At 38.6% G+C, this 22,546-nt stretch overlaps 1 protein-coding gene across 2 annotated transcripts in view; it reads left to right on the forward strand.

Moving 5' to 3' along the window:
• ERICH1 (glutamate rich 1) overlaps positions 1-22,546 on the forward strand; it is a 131,642-nt gene that overhangs the window by 23,315 nt on the left and 85,781 nt on the right. For both annotated transcript variants that reach the window (XM_050972303.1, XM_018925615.3), the window contains exon 3: positions 6,408-6,542. In XM_050972303.1, coding sequence (XP_050828260.1) covers positions 6,408-6,542 — 135 coding nt within the window. The remainder of the gene's footprint in view (positions 1-6,407; positions 6,543-22,546) is intronic.

The raw sequence follows: 22,546 nt of genomic DNA on the forward strand, positions 1-22,546 counted from the left end.
CTTTGCTTGCTTGCTTTTTGTTCATTTCCCATCCCAAGTTTGGGCCTTGTAAAATGTCTTATTGACCTCAGTTTCCTTTTGAAGTTTATGCTTTTTGACAAGTGGAAAGAAGACACCATGATGAGGAAGTACTTCTGAGGATTCTCATTTCATTTTCTTCTTTCAGTGCTCTAGTCTAGTATCTTCTGTAATCTACACTTTCTCTTTTTGATAAACTGAAGAACTTTTGGGAGTGTGGAGTGTCAGAAGGGAAGTAGTTTTTAACTAGCTTGAATTTCAACATGCTGCCGTGTGCAAGTGGTATACACCTTAAGAATTGGGAGCAGTTGTCTGTAATATGGCTAGGACTCTAAAAAATAACAGCCTGGGAACTAAGTGAAAACATGCTTTGCTTGAATATCAAAGGATAGTAGACTTGGTTTTGTGTAAACATAACTGAATAAAGTATCAGAAATTAGGGTCAATCAAAAAATTCAGTACTGCTGTCTGCACAATGTTGTGACCATCACGATTATAAAAAAGAGGATTGGAATAAGTGTATTGTACTACTTTCCCACAACGTTCTCCAATGGGTGCTGCTTAAGGGTTCTCTGAGCCAGAGGACAACATGTACCTCTTTAATTAAAAGGCTTTTATCACTTTATTGTTTAAATGTATGTAATTGTGCAATTTAGAATAGAACTTTTAACTTTGATGTTTTACTTGGCAAATAGGGGAATTTGTCCTTCCATAAGGAATAGCAGACATCTTCAGACTTATAAAATTTCACAACTCTGAACCTTGCAGAAGAAAAAGTTTGTTCAGCATTCTGTTACATGTATTGGTGCTAATAGAATATATGGCATTAATAACAGTGTATTTGAGAAAACTGGCTATCTAAAAGTCATTCAGAAATTGTTTTTTTTGTATTTAGAAAAATATAGAGAATCTTTGTAAGGAATATATATCTCATCTTCTGCCAAGAAGTAGTGTGAGTGACTGCCCTTGTTTATTCCAATTTAGTAAGGATAATGAGGTCGAGTCTGGAGTGACTAGTAGCATTTATGGTTTTTTGTTTGTTTGTTTTCCACCCAGTGTGATTTCTCTAGTATTGAGGGAGAGAATACTATTGAAAACTGCGGTCAAGCAGTAGGAGTTCCACCCTCCAAGGAAAAGGACCATACTTTCCAATTGCACAGGAGACTAAAAGCTTCTGTCTTTGTGTAAAGCACTCCAGTGTGTGTGAGACTGGAAGACAAGGCTGCGCTAAGTCAGCCTGGGACCTGAGGTTGTTTGTATATAATGTAGCACCTCATGTCCCTGAGGTCCCTGAGGTTACTTTATTGTACCTTATAGACTGAAATAGCTTGATGTCCAGGAACTTGGATATTGTCTGAACAAAAATGAGTATGCATTGAGAAATGGGTAGGTATTTAGATTCACTGGATTTGTTCATGCCATTGAAGGATATTTTGATGCGCTCACATTGATCAACAGGAAAAGTATTTATTTTTCTGTACCACAGTTCAGGAGGACACTCAAGGTAGTCACTGATACCACCTTTGGTACACTTCAATTTATGAAGCTTTTTGAAGGAGACGACTCTTGCCCAGGATTTGAGTCCTGTCTTTAGAGATTCTCTTCTTTCTAGTCAGTGAAGGGGAAAGTTATTGTGTACGGATAACAAGGTGTATATGTTCCTTGGAAATTGTCAGAGTTTTGGGGTCACAGTGTCACTTTTATGCAATAAAAATGAGGAATAGCTATAACAGGGTCATATTCTAGCTGACATACTAAGTAAAATCATACTTTAATGCAAAATTTTTAAGGGAAATAACAGACCTCATTCAAGCCTTATTTTTGTCTTGGTCATATCTACTGTAACACGGTACAGGAAATGTCTACTACCAATAATGACTTTTGTAGAGAGTATGACACTGAACTACTCAGACCTCGTATTTGATTCAGCATCAATTCCTCATTTCCTATGTAGGATGGTTTAGGAATGGTACTCCCAAATTTTGTACTCCCACTAAAAAGAAAATCATCAGCTGCTCCCCTCTCCTCCACTGAGAGACAAAAGGCAGAGATCATTGGTGAAAATAAGAATTTTACTGGAAACAACAATGAAGTAAGAAAACAAACAGTAATAGCAACAATGCTAATAACAATAATGTACAGAGAGAGGGTAATTGACAGGCAAAATGTTCACCCCAGCCCAGGACACTGAAAAACAATAGCAAACAGCTCTTCTGCCTGACAGGCATTTCCTGTGACTGGAAAGGATCACCTTTCTTGGAAGCAGGAGTCCCCTTTCCCCAGCCCCTGGAAGTGACCTGAGGTGATACTGAGTAACCTGGTGTGTTGGCTATGTCCTCTGGGCACAGCTCAGAGCAGCCCAGAGCTCCTGGATCAAGTACTCAGGTGGGCTCATCCTACCCAGCAGCTTGTGAATACAGGCACGTGCCACTGCACCTGGCTGCTGTAAAAAATAATTAACTGTCCTGGCCAGAACTAGGACACTGTGCTTTTCTATAAAGACCTATTTTGGGGGATGAACTCTTTCCATCTGTTTGGAAAAGTGATGACTGGGTGTTTCCAAGAGGTAATTTTGTGGAAAAGATCACAATCTTGGTAAGATTAGGCTAACTTAAAATTGTTTGGGGGGGAGGGGGAACTGCAGGATTTTCTAGCTTGACTTGGGTTCTCTGTTTGCTCTTATGACTTCTGTCATACGGGAGCTTAAACTTGGGTGAGTTATCAAAGCTTTGAGTTGCAGAGAAGCACTTCACAAGTGAGACAATGTTTTTGTCTTGATTGAAAAACTTTACAGGGTCCTGGTGTCCAGTCTCTGTAGGACTTCTGTGAGGGGAGGCCAGGGATGCCCTGTGCTGCACACAGCCAGTTCCAGCCCACCCACTGCAGGGCACAACTGAGCCCACAGCTGAGGCTGGGGCACCCTAAGGGACACTTCTTTAAGAAATGAGAAAACAATCCCAAGACAGGAAGGAACTAAAAGGAGTGGCAACAGTGGAAATGCTAGGGTCAGAGGAGGAGAAGCTACTCTGTTTTTGAGTAAATGTTCCTGAAGGATGGCAGCCCATGGAAAACCCCTGTGGGGGAAAAGGAAGGAACCAGCAGAGACTTCAAAACATTACCCCCAACTCCTTGTACTGCTCTTTCTCTCTGAAGGAACTGGGTATAACCTGCAGCGAGAGGAAATAGAGGTGAAGTTGGGAGTGAAAAGAGCCAGCGAGGAAAGATGCTTGTAGTTGTGATCTCCTTGCTGTTGACTCATGAGATCTCAGTCCTGTTCACCCCATTGTAAGCCAGCCCACCCTCAGCCTGCTGAGGAGAGGGTGAGTATCTGGCTGGGTGTTGGGCTGCTAACCGGGGCCAACCCAGCACAGAACCTCAAAGTGATTCAGTCTCTTTCCAGGGTTTAGTCTCACAGCAAGCTAAGGACCAAGACTATGAACATGTGCTCTGGCCATGTCTGTGTCTGAGGTGTGCCTAAGCATGCTTGGTGTTCAGGCAGTCTGGAAACTGTGCTAGTGCTACGTGCTACCATTCTGAGCTATGAGTAGGGGACAGTTTAAAGATGCTGAAAGATAAACTTAACAAAAAACAGTGGCTTCCTGAGATGACTGACTGGGCAGTTGACAATTCTGTAAGACTGAAAGCTTTACCTTCAGCTCCTTCTAAAAAGATCTGATGCTGGTTTGTAGTAAGATTGTAAGAGATAACATTGCTGGCAAAGCAACTAACATGCTTGGGCATGTACTGTTGGTAATGGCATGGTCTAGATGCTTTTCCCTACTCTGTGCACAAACCAGCACACTGAGTTAAATACTGTGGATCTCTGTGTGGGGAACATGAATAGAAGATAGATAGTTTGAAAACATTTATTCTGTATTCTTGGTTATCCTTAAAGAAAAATGTTTACTCTTTTTGGGGCATTGTAAATGACCTTTAGTTGTTGTAGCTTTTTTTTCCCATAAAATAAAACTTCAGAAATGGGATTAATGAATTTTAGCTAGTAAAAGGGAAAGATTCTTTATTATCTCTAATATCCGTTTACTTTTGTTTATCCAAAAATCCTTTTTATGTCACAGTTTTATAAGCTCAGCCATTTTCTTTGCAGCAGTGTTTGACTTTATGTTTGACCAACCCATCTCTTCTTGGCCCAAGGAGCCTCTGGCTCCAGGCTGCAAAAATCCAGATGTAGATATGGTAACAGTTTGGTTTGACACACTTACACAAGATTAACGAAGACTAATTCTTGATTTATGAGCTTGCAAGCTTCTTGAAGATGCAGCTGGTGTGAATAAATATGTAATTTGGAGATTCCCATTTAAAGAGGTAAAATAAAATATAGTCTTGAGTCATCATTCATTTCCACAGAAGGATTTGTAACTGTTCTTCCTTGTAGGATTGTGTGTTACAGATGGTCCCTCAAATTCTTTTATATGTAACTATTTTGTCTGGGAGGTTATTATCTCAATATAGTTACTGCTTATATGATTTGAAAATTGGAATTTTTCAAGGCTGTTGTAAATTAAGTTCCGTGTTTTCCTGATCATCTTTTTTTTACAAAGCCTAAATAAAAATGGAAAATGGGGAAACTTGCAGTCTTTCAGAAGGGACCAACTTAAACATTTATACATCCTTATAGTTTTTAACTGTCACTAATTAGCATTTCATCATTAATCAGCCTGGATGGAAGAGAAAAAAGTCAGTGCAGGTACTGCTAGTTCAATGATTTGACATCATCTGCATGTAAAGGATCTGCTGAAGAATTATCCCATGTTAATTTTTAATGGATTTTTTTCAAAGTGCATAGTTGCTCTTCATGTTTCTCTGTTATTTATTTCTTTCCCTTTATTATCCCTCTTAGTAAGTATTATCAGTACGGGAAACTTTCTGGCTAGGTCAATAAAAATATTATATTATTCTAATGTGTTTTCAAAACAAATTTATTCCCTCATGATGAAAACAACAGTGGTGTTTTCAAAAGTACTGTGAATGTTCAGAAATGTACTTTGTTTTTGAAGTAGGCGGTCTGAGAAATGTCAGTGCATAGTTAAATTCTGTATTAGAAATATAGAAGTAATTCTCATTAGGGATCTGTCAGATGCAACCCCATTTTAAATATTTAAGAGTTAGTCCAACCGTAGTTGCACATAGCTGCACCTCGGTGATCAACTTGGATCATTTGGGATCTTCTGACAAGTTTGTGGTGTAAGGAGGTTGATTATGTTCACCTACCAGAAATGTTTTTATTGGATATAATTTTAACAGCTAGCTCTGTCTTTTAAAGAGACACATTGCTCCCAAAAAGGGAAGGCTAGTGCTGTGTCTGTGCTGACTTATGGAGATGGCTGTGTTAGAAAACTCAACAAAACAGCAACAAACACAACCAAAAAAGCCCAACAATCCAAAATTAAAAAAACTCCACACTGAGCCATCTAAAACTACATTGCCACATCTGGAGAAACCCTGAAATCCTGGCTTTCTGGAAAAGCTTTATTCTCACTGCGGTTGATCTCTGTTGTTGTCACTACTCTGTGCAGAAATACAGTCTGACTTTGTGTGAATGGAGCAAAGATGTGTCTGTCACTTCTTGTCCGGTGAACAAATGAGGTTTCTACTGCTGCTCTTGTATGTACTTTTAAATACCTTTCAAAGGGGAAACAAATCATAGAAAAGCAGACTGCTGCCATCAACACAGATAGTTTCCTATGCAATTAAATAGTTGAAAAGCTGGCCCTTGGCACTTCCCCTCCTTTCCCAGAAAGAAGTAGAGCAGGATGAGGAGGTGAGTCCTCTGGGGCAAGCACTGCTGAGCCATAGTCAAGTGTGACTTGAAAACTTCCTTTATCTTTGCATCCTTCAGAGAAGTATAGGCTGTGACTAAACAGTGTGCAAATGGGCAAACCACAGTTCTGTGATTTTTTTTTCCTGTTGCTTCTGTCACTTCCTAATAAGCTTGTATCCATCCATCCATCCATCCATCCATCCATCCATCCATCCATCCATCCATCCATCCATCCATCCATCCACCTTTTGTAAAGCAGTTCTTAAAGAAATAGTCTGCTCTTGCTGAATGGGGAAAAAAATGTTTAGAGTCTCTCTTAAAATATCACTGTAAGTGGAAGCTTCTTTTGAAGATAGGGGAGAAGATTTGCCTGATACAATAGAAAAAAATTGCTTCTGGTGTAAAGAAATAACCCATGGAGTATTTGATTATTTGTAGATGCTACAAAATTTGATGCAGTTCTCTTGGTCATAGGATAATTTCAGTGTTCCACAGCTGACCCTCTGTAAGGATTTTCAAGATCACTTATTGCTGTAGTTGGGAAAATATTTGAGAAAATCTGTAGTGAGACTAATATTGAGCCAGATACTTTGGATTTTCTTTTTTGTAGATAATGATGATACAGTTATGTCTTCAAGAAGAATTTATACAGTGGATCTTCCTCCAGAGGGTTATGTTGCAGTTACTCCAGATGCTCTTAGTAATGCAGTTTCTGAAAACTCTGGCAGTAGTGCTGACTCAACAGGTAAGTTTGCATGGTTGGTACTGTGATTAGTTTTTCAGAAGGGAGACGACTTAGCAGCTCTTATTAAGTAGATTCAGACTGCAGCAATAAAGTATTTAAACCGTTGCTGCCAGTGGGTGTCACTGTTTTGCAATGTAAGCACAATGAGGATGTGCTTCCCTATGGGTTCATTTCCATTGTTGGGGTTTCTAGACTAGATTCAGCATTTGGTAATAGCCACGCAGTGCCACAGATCTTACTGAAGTTACATAGAACCTAACTGAGGACAGAGTCTTTAGCTCCTCCCACTCAAGTGACATGTATTCTCATATTATGCCTGCTCACAGTCATATTATTTTTAAGGATTAATGTTAGAAAAAACTGTTTTACTACATCTTCCATGGATGTTTGAGGAATTGGGTAAAGGCTTAACAATCTCTCAAATTTGCATCTCTCAGAATAGGTATTCATCACTGGAGTTGGTGGGGGGGGGATGTATCAATTCTTTAATGTTGAAAGGCTTTCTGATGAGAAACTGTGGCCATATAACTTCAGAAACAATATTTGATGTTGTCAAAGGATACAAGAGAAGAAGTACGGAATCTATAAAGTAGGTTCTAAGTTGACCTCAGTTAAATACATGGTTTTCTGAATGGCATTGCCAGAATTCAGTTGATTCTGTCGGAATCAAGAAGTCCCACGCTTAGACGAGACAAATGAATTTAGTTTTTTCAATTGCTGTGTTCCTGTGGATGAATGTTTGTCCAGAGTTGTGTGTCACTGTCGTTGGCCACTAGGGACATTCTATAGCAAAGAAGATACCCAGATGAGGGAGCTGAAGTAAAACACCTGATAAGGAGCAGTTATTAAACTACAGGATCAATTTCAGCCTGGAGATTGCCTTAAATGAAAGGAAAAGCTGAGATATAACTTGCAGATACAGAAAGGCAAATTCTGCTTGTCATTGCAACCAATACCCACAGGGGTGAATTTTGAGCTTGGAAATTTGGTCTACAGTCTGTTCTGAGCTCCCGTCAGAGTCTGAGTAAAGCTACCAAAGTAGCTCAAGGGACTGGAACAAAATACAGGGTGACCAAGAGCACATCAAGAATGTTCTTCCTTGATGTGCAGTGGTTTAAAGATTGTTTTTGAGTGACAAATAAGTAACTTTGTCAGAGTAAGAGTAGATCCTGATAGTTTTTGGATTATGAATGGAAAGATGTTCTCATTTAGAGCTTCTATGTTGTGCTCTTCTCAGCTACATAGGATTCATGTTTGGAATCCAGAAGCTGTTTCTAGGTTTCCCTTTGTTTAGTTGCAGAACTGTCTTTGGACAGTTCACTGGGTTTCTCTTTCCGAGCATGTCAGATTAAAGCTGCTTATTCTGATTTTGAAACATCTTTTCTCTCCTTCCATGCCATATAATTTCTATTATTTCATGTACTTTCCTTTCAGATATTAGAGCAGTGGTTCTTCCTCTTCTGTGTTTTGCTGATAAAACTAAATGAAGTTTCATAATACTTTGTAGGTAAATTCAGTTTTATGCAGGAACTTAAGTTGCTTTTAAATAAAACACTAGCATACCTACTGAACACTGCAGATTATATCCTTACAGCATTAGCATGGAGCTTTTGTGGCAAATTTACTCAGCTGCTGTTTAAAATCTATGAATAAATCAGATTATATGTGGTGCATATTAGATGTTGCAGTGATACAGTATTATACATAATTAGATGTTAGATACATTGCGAAGCAGTTAAGCAGAGCAGAATTTAGGATTGAGTTACACTGTCTCTTTTTAGAGTCATATAAATTCCTGCCTGGTTTTACAGTGGATAAAGTATTGAACAATGGCTTCATTTGCTCATCTTTTAGCTTTAATATTTTCCTGTAATATTTCAAAACCAATGTACTCCACCATGATAGCAGTAGGTAGAGTTCTGGTGTTGCTTAGTGATAGTATTAACTGTTGGATGGAGAATGCTCTTAGTTGATCCCAGTTTCACTGTTCAGGAAGAGTAAGTTTTGGGTTTTAGCCACTTTTTAAACCGTTAACAAAGGATTTGGAATTCTGGGAGACTTACTTTTGGATTGGTTTGTTATTTGGCTTTGCACTTTGTCATAGAATAAAGAAGAAACAAATTTGAAGTGAAGGTTTTTAATCTGTGGCTCCTTTTGCAAGGTAGGTTTGATGTTATACTATTGATGTTATTCTTAGCAAGCATTTGCCTAATTATTTTTTTAAAACCTCCTTATAGGGAGATTTTTGTTACATTCCCTTTTTTACTTGCTCTAGTGCTTTACAACCCTTTAATGACACAACTTTCTTGCTGCAGTTTAGACCCTTATTTGATTTGTCTACAATAAGGATTGCAAAATTGGAGATTTGTGCTAATCTTGCAAGGGTGAGAGGACATGGTTCACTTTACTCATATACGTCATTTAAGCATACACATAAAATCTATTGCAGAATGAAGTCTGTGATTTCAGGCAGTGCTCATAAAATATTAAAGGAGTATCTTAAGCAATCACACTATGGATTACTTAGCTTGTTCACCTAGATTTAGTTGTATATCCAGAATTTAGATCTTTTTTGAAGGGATAAAGGAAAGCTCTAAGGAGAACCTTTGACACTTAAAGAAAAAGAGGGTGCATGCATGACTGTATGTATGAATATTTTATATATATAAAATAAATCTGTTATATTTAGAATTGTCCCAGGTATTCCCAAAGGACCAGCTCCATAAAGTGATATTGGTGTTTGCATTGTTTTAGTCCTGATACTATCTATATTTTGTATGGCAACAAGTAATTTTCCACTATGTTTCCTAAATATGTAAGCAGATTGTTTATGTACCGAGTAAGAAAAGGTTCCTGTGTCATCCTTTTCTACCCCAGAACTGAGGGGAATTAATTATAGGGAAATTCAACAAAAAAAAATCTGACTAAAAAATTAATTTCATTGTTTATCAATTTTCATTGTGGTCTCATGAAAATAATATGACTCTATTTTAGGATTATAATTTTTCAGTTATGCATCACTGTGATTTGCTGTGTCCTCTCAATAAATTAAGGAAACCAAATATGACTCTATCTGAATTAATATAACAAGATCATCAAGAGGAATGGATGTGCCATGTCTGCCATTTCTTTGTGGTAAATTACTGTGTGGAAGATTGAAATATTCAGTCACTAAAGTATGTATTTCAACATCAGCTTTTGAGAAATGGTTTAAAAGTTGAAGTTAATTAAAATTATAAAATAATTTCTTGTCAGCTCTAAAATATGTTTGGGTTTTTCTATTATTATTGTTATTTAAACTGCTGGTTCCATTATGGTTGGTGTTTTCAAGATGAAATTAATTAATAGCTTCTGAATAAAAGGGAAGAAGAAAATTCAGGTAGTCTCTTATTTGTCTGTAGCATCTTGATTCACTTAAAGGCAGCCATTTCAGGAATACTTAATGATGCTTAAGTGTATGTTTGTTTTTAAGAGATGCTGTTATGAATCATGTGTTGACTACTTACATTCTTAGCAAGTGGTTGGGAATATGATACTTCACAGAAGCACACCAAGGGAGCAATATGTTTAAAGCAGCTATGGTCAGCAGCAAACTTTTTTCACTGATAGGTAGGACCAGTTGTGAAACTCCAACATTATGAATCTTTTTGTAGCCTTCAAACCAGAGGAATCATTCAACCATTTAACTTAATCTTCTGTACCTGTTAGAGAGGTCTTACCCCATGTTGAGCTCAGCACTTTGTGCTTAGAAGAAACCAAACCAAACATATTCACATTTCAAAGATGTCACAAAGGCTCTACTGCTTTCTGGTGCTAACAGCTAATTGGTCTCACTCTATTAAATTTAAAAAAAAAAAAATTGAAAATTGCTTTTTCTGCCTTCCTCTGTTGAAATGAAGGGCCTCTATTAACCAGTATTTTCTTCCCACAAAGAAGAACAGTAATCAAGTCACCATCAATCTTTTTGATTAAACAGGTTCACTTGTGCCTTGCTCTAAAATATTTACTTCACTCCTCAAGTCATATTTGTAGATCTTTTAGGTATCACCCTTTTCACAGCATCTTTTTAAGAATATAAAAAATAGTAGTATTCGTGTTTCTTTAGCCTTGATGAAAATCATGCTGTATTAATGTTTTAGATATGTTTTCAAATTAATCAGAGGGTGTGACAGTAGACAAAAGTTGCAAGTTAATTAAATAAGTTTTGTGCTTTAATTCCAAATCAGCTCATTCATTATACCATTATCTCAGTGATATTACAGTAAATATTGTTTGTGTAGGTCTTCTTAACTGTAAATCAAAATGTTTAACAGTAGTCAATGTTACTTATTTCAAATAAAAGAGTTCAGGAAGGAATTCAACATGAAATAAATTCAACTTCTCTTGAAAACAAAGGAATTTAAGAACACTTACAAATTGCTTTTCTGAATCTTATATCTGAGAGAAAAAGCTATGAAAAAGCCTCCTGCAAATCAGGTTGTCTTATAGTGCCTTCTGTCAGCTGCTCCTGCATTGTCTGTCCTGAGTCTTATGGCAGCTTTTGTGGGAATATCCAAGGCTTGTAACAAGACTGGTTGAGGGAATTGTGGCAGTTTCAGAGTAAGGATTCTGCATTTGCAAACTAAAAATAATAAAATTCTTTCCAGTTTTTTTCTTTTTTTAATAGAATACCAAGCCTCCTAAAGGATTCTTATGAACAAAAACCCTATCTAATTCATTACTTCATTAAGTATACTTGAATAATGAAAAATGCTACAGTACAGCTCTTAGTATAATGGCCAGTGTTTTGCTACACTGGTGAACCAAATCATATTTCAAATCATAGCATAAATAAGTGAATGGGATTGATATACAGATGTGTAGCTTGTTTTTTAAAACTTGCTGGAAAAAAAAGGTTTTACTGTTCTGCTTTCAGCTACTTTTATAACTCTGAGGTTTGCTTCTTTCTTTCTCTTGTTAGATTTGTTAACATGGGTCTTTCCTTTTCTAGTAAGGGTGGCATGGACTTGCAGGTTGAAGATATACTGTGAAAGAATTATTAGTTTAAAAAGTTTGTTTTAATAATTCAGCAAGGAAGGATTATATGATAGTTTGGGCTCTTTTGTATTTCTAATAGTTGGGCTAAGTATTTTAATTTTTATTGATGACTTCCCCTAGTTAATTTTGGGTGTTCTGGTTTTAATTTTCTGCCAGTTTGGATGCTGCTGTTTAGTATTAAAACAATATAGCTTTGCTTGATAAAATTATGTGTGATAACATTCTGTAGTTTAGCTTTGTCCTTGCAGAAATCAGTGTATTGCTCCCAGTTTGTGAATGACAGATTTTTCTGAGCCATCAACCACTTCAGGAATTCTCATGTGGATGTCATCATCAGAAAGCAAACTGTAGTAACAATGACATCTCTGTTGAGGCTGTTACTGTGAGCTTTTTCAATGTGTTGTTTAGAGATTAATCAATAGCTTGGAAGGAGAGATGTCTGTGAGGTTAAGAAACTTTCATCTCTACAGCCTGTTTCTTCTTCAGCTTAAGTGCACTTGACATCTTGGAATCAGTTACAGTGAAAGTTGCTACAAAGAAGTAGAGATGTAGGACAGCTGAAGAATTCTGTAGCTGAAGAATTCTGTACTTAGATGTTTTTTCCTTCAATATCCTCTTGGCAGACCTTGTATTTGTTGATAGATGCAATGACATTCCTTAATAGGTAAAATCACCACAGTTTTCATTCTGAAATTGAATAAGATTAAATAACCATTTTTATTTCCAGAGTTCAGATAAAGTATTTAATAATTTGTGAAATCTGGTTTAATTTTTTAGAAAAAACAAAAGTCTAGATCTGGTAATGTTCATATGTAGACTGACATTATTGTGGGTTGATTGCATGACTGGAATTATATTAAGAAGGACCTAAATCAAAATCTCTAATACTGCTTTGGAAAACTTTTGATTTTTTTTTTTTCCTTTGCTATCTGAACAGGAAATTTCCTTTTTAAAGTGACACCTGATTTAGGAGTTGTCAAGAATTCTAGTTACGAGTTGAACTTTTATCATGCTTTATTTTAAGGAATTAAGTGTATGCTTGAAAGAAGATGCTTGCTGATGTACTTGCATTGCAAAAGCTGACTAGTGTGATGCCATATTCTTGGAAATATTTCTAGTGTACTGAATATGATACAAATTATAAACATTTAAGGTGTAACTTTGGCAGGCACTTAGGAAAACATCTCCAGACTACCATTGTCCTGGAGCAGTGTTGCAGGCAAATTCTGTGCTCTGTCAAGCAGCCAGCTAGAATGGAGTAATCACTTCTCTTGATTTCATAGCAAACAAGTCTGAACCTCCTGAAAGCGAGTGGAGAATTTACCAGGAAATTCACTGCTGTCCACTGAGGCTTTTAAACACAGGACTGGGCTATCAGTTGAAGTTGTAAGGATGACTCACTAATTTAGGTTTATATACAATGTAGACACCAATCATTTCTAACTACCACTATCTGTAACTATTTACATCTTCCAAATGCCAGTATATTCACAAGCATATGGGACTATTGCAGAAGGCATGGATGGTACAAATCATGAGTTTTTAATGTCACTGAAGTCTTCAATATTTCTTGTGATAGTTTCTGACATTAACTTGTTGGCAGACCTCATCAAAACAAACAATGCAACAAAACAAACACACACACACAAGCCCCCCTTGCCTACGCCAAACTCCCAAAAACCTCTTTGAAAGCTAGATGGCAAAGAATTCTGCCCCAGATATTTAGCTCAAGTTTGTGTGTGGTGATAGGAAAGGGTGTAAATGCTAAAATGTGTTAAGGAAAAAAAGAATACATGGCAATGTGATACACTGGTAATGCTTTACTTTTGCCATGGCTGCATGTTCATGGTTTATTAAAAATCCCTGATTTATATTTTTGTAACTGTAAATAAAGTACATATTTAGATGCTGTATTAGTTTCTGCATGCTTCTAAAAAAGCCTCAAGTATTTCAATAACAAAAATTTACCTCTAAAATAAGCTTCCATTACTATATGTTGCTGTAGTACAGAAAATAACATACCGCTAATCCCAGTGTAGAGGGTTGATGCTGGCTGGATGCCAGACACCCACCAAAGTCACTCACTCACTCCCTTCTGCAACTGGACACAGGAGAGAAAATTTATAACAAAGTGTTCATGGGCTGAGATAAGGACCAGGAAAGATCACTCATCAACTACTGTCACAGGCAAAACAGGCTTGAATTAGAGATACCAAGTTCACAAACTTGGCCTATGTGAGTCCATCTCACGAGCAACAGTTCTCTGAACTGCTGCAAAGTGAATCCATCCCATGGGCAACTGCTTCCCTCAGACTGCTGTGGCATGGGTCACTCTTCCACAGAGTTCAGTCCTCCAAGGACAGACTGTTCCAGCCTGGGAGCAGAGCCCCTCTCTCCACAGGCCTCCCACGAGCTCACAGCCTCCTCTCAGGCATCCACCTGCTCTGATGTGTGCTCCTCCACAGACTGCAGATGGATCTCCACGGGCTGCAGGAGCACAGCTGCTTTGCCATGGGCTGCACCATGGGCTGTAGGGGAATCCCAGCTCTGGTGCCTGGAGCACCTCCTGCCCCTCCTTCTGCAGCCCTGGTGTCTGCAGGGCTGTTCTTATCACATGTTCTTATCCCACTCTTCTCTGGCCCCAATTACACCTGTGCAACAACTTTTTTGTTTTGATTTCTTCTTAACTAGGTTATCACAGAGGCATTAACACCATTTCTGATTGACCATCAGGATGGCTTCACATCCATCTTTGAGCTACTTGGTATTGGCTCTGCTGGACCCTGAGGAAGCCTCTGGCAGCTTCTCATGGAAGCCACCCCTCTAGCCCACCCCTACCACCAAAATTGTGGCCATGCAGACCCAATACACCTAGTTTATGCCTTTCCATTTTAACTAAGTAAAGAGGATGGGCTGGAGCAGAGTAAGAATTCACCAACAAGTGCAGGTTTAATGAGACATGTTCACTCAGGTAATTTCCTTCACTTTCTGTGGTAGTTCTTTGACCTTCAGCTTTTCTTATTCCTTTGTGCTACAATTGGTGTCTCAAGTGGAATCTGTTCTCATTACATGTCCATAAGTCTGAAAGTAATTTGATTAAAGTAGGTTCTGAAGTCAGTTGGCAGTATTCTTAGTAAGAGGAGAGGGAATTAGAGCCATTATCTATTACTTTTGTTTTCTTGCTTTTTGTTTTTTTTTTTTCAAATTACAGTGATGACAAATATTTTTGTTGAGCATCCTGTCCTATAATAAAGGAATCTCAGAAAAAGAAGAGGCACTGTGGCTTGTTATTTTCTCCTCTTTCCCTAGTGAACATCATTTTTTCCTTCGTGCTCTCTACTGGCTGAGTCACTTCACCTCTTTCAGCTGGAGCATGCTCCCCCTTTCTCCTCCCTTGCAGCTGTGTTACAGGTTCTGTTGTCATAGTGACAGTAAGGAACTGATGGGCAAGGAAAATAAATAGAGAACAGCACCAACAAGCTCTTTAGATCTCAGAAAAAGGCCAACACTGTTATAATTGCTGCCTCACTTGAGCAGACACCCAACACTTTGGAAATCTTACACTGCTTGATTACTTTCACCTCCTTGTTTCATAATTAAAACATAATCAAGACCTAAGCTTTTCTAGTTAAATCTTCATGGAGCAGCAGGATGTAGTCATTTTGGGGCTAGATGAAGGAGAAAGGCAGGAGACAGCTGAGTCTCTGTCTGCAAGTGCCTCATGGTTGTGAATCTTAGTTCCTCATGTGTTAAAGCAGGAAATTTAATCCTAGGTTTGTGGATCTTGGGATATTTCTGATCACATGATATTTTAATTTTGGTTATCAGTGGTATAGTTGGTTGTGTGCAAAATTCATACTTCCACTGCTCTGCTCTGTTATTGCTGTTATTGCCTGTGAACCTGTTGGTATTGGACCACAGCAGAACATTGCTGGTTTTCATGTTAAGAGCCAAATATCCACTGACTGACACTTATCATTATGTGTGAGAAGGTGACCCTGCCTCATCCTCTTGCTGTGAGGACCCATGTTCCTCTTTCTAACAAGACTTGTTTCAATGCAGTATTTTCAGTTTTCAAATTGAAAATAAAATAGGGAGCAGGGGAAGAGGAAAGCCTTTTGTAAGAATAGGAACTCTGCATTCATATTACCCTGATGTTTAAATACTCTGGACATTGTAAAAACAGAGTAGAAAGTTTGTTTCTAGCATGAAGGGACTTAGTGTGGCTGAGTGGACAAGGAAAATTAAGACAGTAAAAAAATGTATGTAGTATTAACCGTGTCTTTTCTTTTTCCTACCCAGCTTTTTGCAAGTATTTTGTATGACACACAGAAAATGCTGCTGTCTCACGCTCAAAGTCAAAATCCGGCCTACCTCATGATTTCATTTTATTTTTATTCTTTTTTTATAGCAGTAGTTGTAGTTTATGGGAACTTGTAGGCATAACGGCCACACATTGATATTGCTTCCACTAGGCTGTCTCCATTCAGTCTCCACTGGGGAAATTTCTTTATCTCATATCCTTTGCCTTTGATTACTGTCCTCTGCAAAGTTTACAGGTAGCAGTTTGAAAGTACTGAACAACTCTCAATACAACTGTAACCTGTGCCAAGGAAGCTTTGAAAATCTTCCATCAATCTCCCATTCACAGTAGCTTTGCTAAATAATTGCGTTAGTTTCATTCTATTTTCATTACATTTTATCCCTGCAAGCAGAAATTGGCTCGTAAGTAGAGTTCAAATCACTAACAGGGCAAACTCCACCAGAGCCTTCTGTATTGTAAACTGTTGGAGAGAAAGGAAGCTCCTGCCTTCACTGTAGACTCAGGATTGTTCAGTATTACAGGCTGTGTGTTGCCCATGCCATGCATCAGCCTCATTCACCCTCTTTCCAGCCATCTGTGTAGGGCTGAAGAAAATGGATATTGCTGTGGCAAAAGACAGAAATACCAGTGTACACAAATCTATTGCCATAATCTATCCAAAATGCAGTGCAGGCAATCTGAAGTGCATTCCAAGGATCCCCAGTTACTTTGAGCAGCTTATGGTTGAACAAAGCTGCTGCATCTCTGTACCAATAGTTCCATTTCCCAGCTGCATCGGCCGTGCCAGGTGTGGAGGAGGCATTCGGGCCAACAGGCAGTCTCCCCTGACAGAATGCAAATCCCTTCCAACAGCTGCACCTCTGGCTCTATCCAGCTGCTGGTGCTGTATCTCACAGACTCCTCTCCTGAAATCTGAATGTGCTCATCCTCTGGGCTGCTGTAACCAGCGCAGCTGTACTGACATGACTGAGTCTGCTCGTTTGCAGTGTGCTGAGCACTCAGCTCTGTAGGGGGGTAGGGGGGAGCAGGCCTTCACTGAGCTGTGGGACGCTGCCAGCATCTGACACTTCTTAATGCATATACTTTAAACAATAGCCTTGAACCTCTGGTCTTTGTGTAGCTGGTCCAACAACAGGTGAAGTTTTGTATTCTGCCTGCTTCTGTACTATTCCATAAGAACTTATGGGTGACCTTTCTTTCTCAAAGCTCTTTGTTTCTGGGTGCATGGATGATACTTGGAAAGGACTTAATTATATCTCACCCTGTGGGAACTCAGCGCATCACCTCGGATGCTCTGAGTCCCAGGGAGACTCCTTGGGGGGCTCAGAAGTCCTGGAATGTAGCCAAAGGCACCTGGTGGCTTGATTTTGACCCTTCAAGGGTCGTGCTATCGAAGCATGAGGGTGTGGAGGTTTCTGAGGTTTGAATGGTGTAGGGCAGGTGTTTTTATAGAATAGAATATAGGTTTTAAGATTTTGGTACAGGGGGGTCTAATGGAGGCAAGATGGAGGATTCAGGCCCGACCTCGTGGCTTTTCTCCTTCTTCTTGTCATCCATCTTCTCTGTGATGTGTGCATTTTAGATTGGTTCATACTAAAGGTGCACTGTTTAATAAAGGTGATGGGTATTGGAGAAAAATTGTAAATATCACATAGGCAATTATCAGTATAAGAATGTGCGACCGCCCTAAAGGGGCAGAGAGTGCTTGGTCAGATCTCGGCTGGGCAGAGCAAAAACCTTATAGATAAGCTTTAATAAACAACCTGAAGACTGAACTATAGAGGAGTCCAGACTCGTCTGTTCAACGCGGGTTGCCTGCGAACCGTCCCACGCGAACCACCCTACGCATGTCCGACAGAGACAGACAACCGATCGGACATCACCCCACTAACTCTCTCCACATCTTGCTGTGGTGAGAGTAGGAGAGAATGCAGAAGCAGTTTTATGCAACTGTTTTTGCTTTGTTGGGATGATGATACCCGTTTTTTACCAATCTAGTTGAATGAACACAAATAAAAGGTTTCCTAAGTTGCTTTTTTTAAAAAAGAATATTTAAAAGCTGCATTCGTAAATATTGGGAACTCTGAGAAAACGCAACATAAGCTAATTTTCTGAAAAGTCCAACTTTAAGGTGTGTAGAACAGGGTGAAAAATGCCACATGACATTAAGTTCTGACTGCTAGAAAGGAATTCTGCCATTCAAATCTTTTTTAGTACATTACTCTTAGCAGATGTTGGTGGTAGTTTTGGAATAGGTCCACCATGTGAGTGTAACACTGAACTGGATATCAGCATCCTTGCACAGAACATTGAATTTATTTTGTTAATTTTCCTTTCACCAGCAAATAGCCATTGCACTATCACTATGCCAGATATAATATTAGATAAAACATTTGTTTTGCTAGCTTGAATAGTAGGTTATCTAGATGCAAAAATATGAAATATAATGGACCTGTAATGGTTGCCACACCCTAAGGAGAGCCTAACATACATTTAATAAAAAAGATGCATCTTTTATACACAAAGAGATTAATTCCTTTTATGCTTCTGTCTTAAATTCAAATTAAGTACTTATCTGGATGGCTTAAGTTTGCAGTGTGTTCACAAACCATTCTAGTCTTTTCACATTTAGGTATGCGCTCTATTTGAATAGTATATCAGCATTTCTTGAGTACTTAGAAATGGACACATCTTTTGTCAGTCTGGACAAATAAAGAGCTCTATTTTGTTTTTTAGTCTCTGTCTGTCTGAAGATGAGAAGTTAAAAGCTACTACTGTTTGCTGCATGTCTTCTCACATATAGAATGCTTATATGTGAGAAGACATGCAGCAAACAGTAGTAGCTTCGTTATTCCCATTATGAAACAACATGTAAAATAAATTTCCAAAAATTACAAAGGCATGCAACATTGAATTGATAAAAAATACAATTTGCTGTAAAACTTTATGGAGAGTGGCTATAAATAAATACAGGAACTGTCTATCTAGTTACTCAGCTAGCTTTCCAGAGTAAGCAGCTAATACAGTGAAGACATCTTAAGAAGTACTCAGTGTTCAGGTATGGCATATATTCTTTTCCAGCCTTCATTCAGTACACTAAAAACCTGAGTTTGTAACTGACAAATTTAGATCAGTTCTCCATTTAGACAAGGTAGCAGAATTAAATGTGCACCTTTATTAAGAGTCATTCCTCAGAGAATTCAACTTTATTGAATGCTCAGATCTAGGCACTTGTCATATCACAAGGTATATAAAATAATAAAGATTCTGCTGTGGAAGCCCAAGCATATAAAGACATGAACAAAAACCTGCATACAGCAATGTAGTTGATTTTGAGCCAGTGCTAATAGATCAGCACAGAGAGGCAGCAACTGCTGCAGGCTCCAGGGCTGCTCTGCAGGTCTGTAACACTTCATAGCCTGAACTGCTGCAGTATGGCACATTTGCGCATAGATCTGATTTTTTCTTTTCCACCTCTGAAGCCTATGAGAATACTCTACTAAACTGATTGAATAATTAGAAGAGCGAGGCAGCTAGTTGTATTATAGTAAGTGATGATAACAAAGTCTGTCTAGAATCAAACTTTCTGTTTGGAGTGCCTGTCTCTTTTTATGTGAACCCAGAAAGGGGAGTGAATATTATGGTAGCTTTTACACAGCAGTTAAATACCTTAACTGAACTGTGACATTTTTACTGAAAAGAACATAATGTCTATCCTTCTTGTTCATCTGCCAGAGGAAAGTGATTGATTCTTTGTTCAGTACTTTATATAGTATATAGATGAACACTGTAGAGGAGAGAAACACTAATTTGTTACAGCTTCTTAAGAAATAAAAATACACAGCCTTGGGATAAGTGGGTAGACTTTAAGTAGTAAACCAATGACAGAGTTCTTCCATCTCAGGATATATATTTAATTTTGTCTTTTTTTCCAGCTTTTCTCCTCCTGAGAAAAAATGCCAGAATTTCTTGGTATCCTTCTCCTTTGTAGCATTTGCTAATGGAAATTATGCATTTACATCCATGTAGTGGGTTGACCCCGGGTGGATTCCAGACACCTGCCAAAGTCTCTCTCTCACTCTCTTCTGCACCTGGACAGGGGAGAGATAATACAACAAAGAGTTCATAGATCACTCATCAAATAACATCACAGGCAAAACATCCTCAAAATCTTAGGATATTATTTGAGTTTATTATTTAAAAAAATCAGAGCAGGATAATGGGAAGTAAAAACAGACCTTAAAACACCTTCCCCCCTTCTCAACTCTACCTCCTGTCCAGAGGGGAACAGGGACATGGCTAATGGGGGTTATGGTCAGTTCATCACATGTATCTCCTGCTGCTCAGGAAGAGGAGTCCTTCCCCTGCTCCAGCGTGGCGTTCCCCCCACAGAAGATTGTTCTACACTAACTTCTCCAATATAAGTCCATCTTATGGGTAACAGTTCTCTAGTACGGGGTGCAATCCTTCAAGGACAGGGTGCTCCAGTGTGGGCTCCTCTCTCCAAAGGCCTGCAGGTCCCTGCCAGGACCCTGTTCCAGCACGGGCCTCCCACAGGGTCACAGCCTCCTCTCAGGCATCCTCCTGCTCCAGTGTGGGTCTCCTCCATGGGCTGCAGGTGGATCTCTGCATCCCTGTGGATCCCCATGGGCTGCAGGGGCACAGCTGCCTCACCATGGGCTGCACCACGGGCTGCAGGGGAATCTCAGCTCTGGTGCCTGGAGCACCTCCTGCCCCTCCTTCTGCACTGACCCTGGTTGGTGTCTGCAGGGCTGTTCCTCTCATGTTCTCACCCTGCTCTTCTCTGGCTGAAATTACAACTTAATTACTAACTTTTCCCTTCTCAACTGTATCATCCCATAGGTGTTACCATTCTGATTGGCCAGGGGCACATCCATCCTGGAGCTGTCTGGCATTGGCTCTGCTGGACATGGAGGAAAGCTCCTGGCAGCTGCTCCCAGAAGTCATCCCTGTAGCCCCTCTACTACTAAAACCTTGCCATAAAAACCCAATGCATTCCATTACTAACTGTCTTTTGGGCTTTGCGTGTTTAATGAAATAATATTTAATTTATAATCTTGTATATGCTATTGATGAGTGGAGCCTTTAGTGCTAAAGATTGTGCAGCTTTGGATGGAGATTCTTATTTTTCCTCTGAAAGGGAAGAAGAATATATCAAGGAAAAATGAAAGATTATAAAATATAATATGCAGTGTTTCCTTATTTCATATGTTATTTATATCTGTGTGTTTCTAATTTCAAGCTGTAAATTAGTTTACTGATTGCATGAAATTTAGATGTATAAATCAGTAATCTCAAGGAAAAAATCCATTGCAGTATTTTGTTTGACATATATCTAGAAATCCTAATGGTATACAACATTCACTAATAATCAGAAATGTTAACATTTGAAATAATTTTCACACTTTTTTAGTATAAAACCATATGTACTTCCATGGAGAACTTCAGCAAAAGCTTTAGAGATAGTGTTACAAGTTCTTCTTGCAAAAGAACTTGTACATATGCAGAAAAACATCTAAGTAAAAGCATAATGATTAAATTATTTGAATGTGTTCTCTAGTGACCTACAATGCTTTTCCTTTTTGCTCTGACTGTGGGATTTTTTTTGTTCTTATAGTAATATATAAATTCTATTAAATTGAAGTGCCTCTAGCAGTTATGTTACAAGCAGTATAAAATTCCATTGTGATTATATATCTGTTAGTTCAAATGTATTTACAAGATTTTTATATTTCCCTTTTTTTATACCTTTTCTTTTAATGGCAGTAATTTTATACACTTTAACTTGCTTGCAGTGAAGGGCTTAAGTTAAAAGCCAAGTAAATGGAAAGCCCTGAATTATTTTGAGGTGTTTGCAGCCTGTTCTCTGGTGATCTTCTGCCAACTTTTTCTGTCGCCATACTTGTTAGTACAGTGGAAGTTCTCTCTACTGGCTACAGTGTACTTTAATGGCAGAAGGGAATCTTGTGTTAAGTCCTAATTAGCATGTATCTCCTTGTGGGGGGTGAGTGAGTAATAAAATACAAGCTGTAGTCTCCTTTAATGCTGCCCAGCCAGAGAAGTAGCCAACACTACCACAGAGCTAGGCATCTGCTGTCTCCATCCAGAGGACCCCCATTCCCAGTCCTGCTTTCCCAGAGGTCAGTGCTCTGGCCCTTGTCTTCAGAGAACCTAAAGCCATTCCTGAGATTTATTGATCATTTCACCTGCTGCAAGATTTTTGTGAGCTCTTTAGTATTCCAGAATTAAAGAAGTCCTGTGAGCACACCGGCTACCAAAGTCAAAGTCCCAGGTTTTTGAGAAGACAGAAACTTGTACTGTGTGGCCTCTTCTCCCACTTGATGAAATATTACTTTTATAAGGGATCAGGAGTGGAACTGAACAACCATTCCTTGTAATTTCAAACCCAGCATTCCAGTGAAAACTTAAGACTTGAATTTGCTAATACGATGTGCAGGTAGTTTTGTAACCTTACTACAGACTTCTTGGACTTTCTTTTTTGTTTAAATAAGTAGATTTGGATCAGATCTGTCCTGCTTTCTTTTTGCTCTTTACTGGTATATAAGAAAATGTTCCACTTTTTCATCATTTATTCTGCATATCCTTAAGAAAAAATCAAAAC

This window comes from Serinus canaria, chromosome 3, assembly GCF_022539315.1.
Source record: "Serinus canaria isolate serCan28SL12 chromosome 3, serCan2020, whole genome shotgun sequence".
In the NCBI taxonomy this organism is placed as follows: Eukaryota; Metazoa; Chordata; class Aves; order Passeriformes; family Fringillidae; genus Serinus; species Serinus canaria.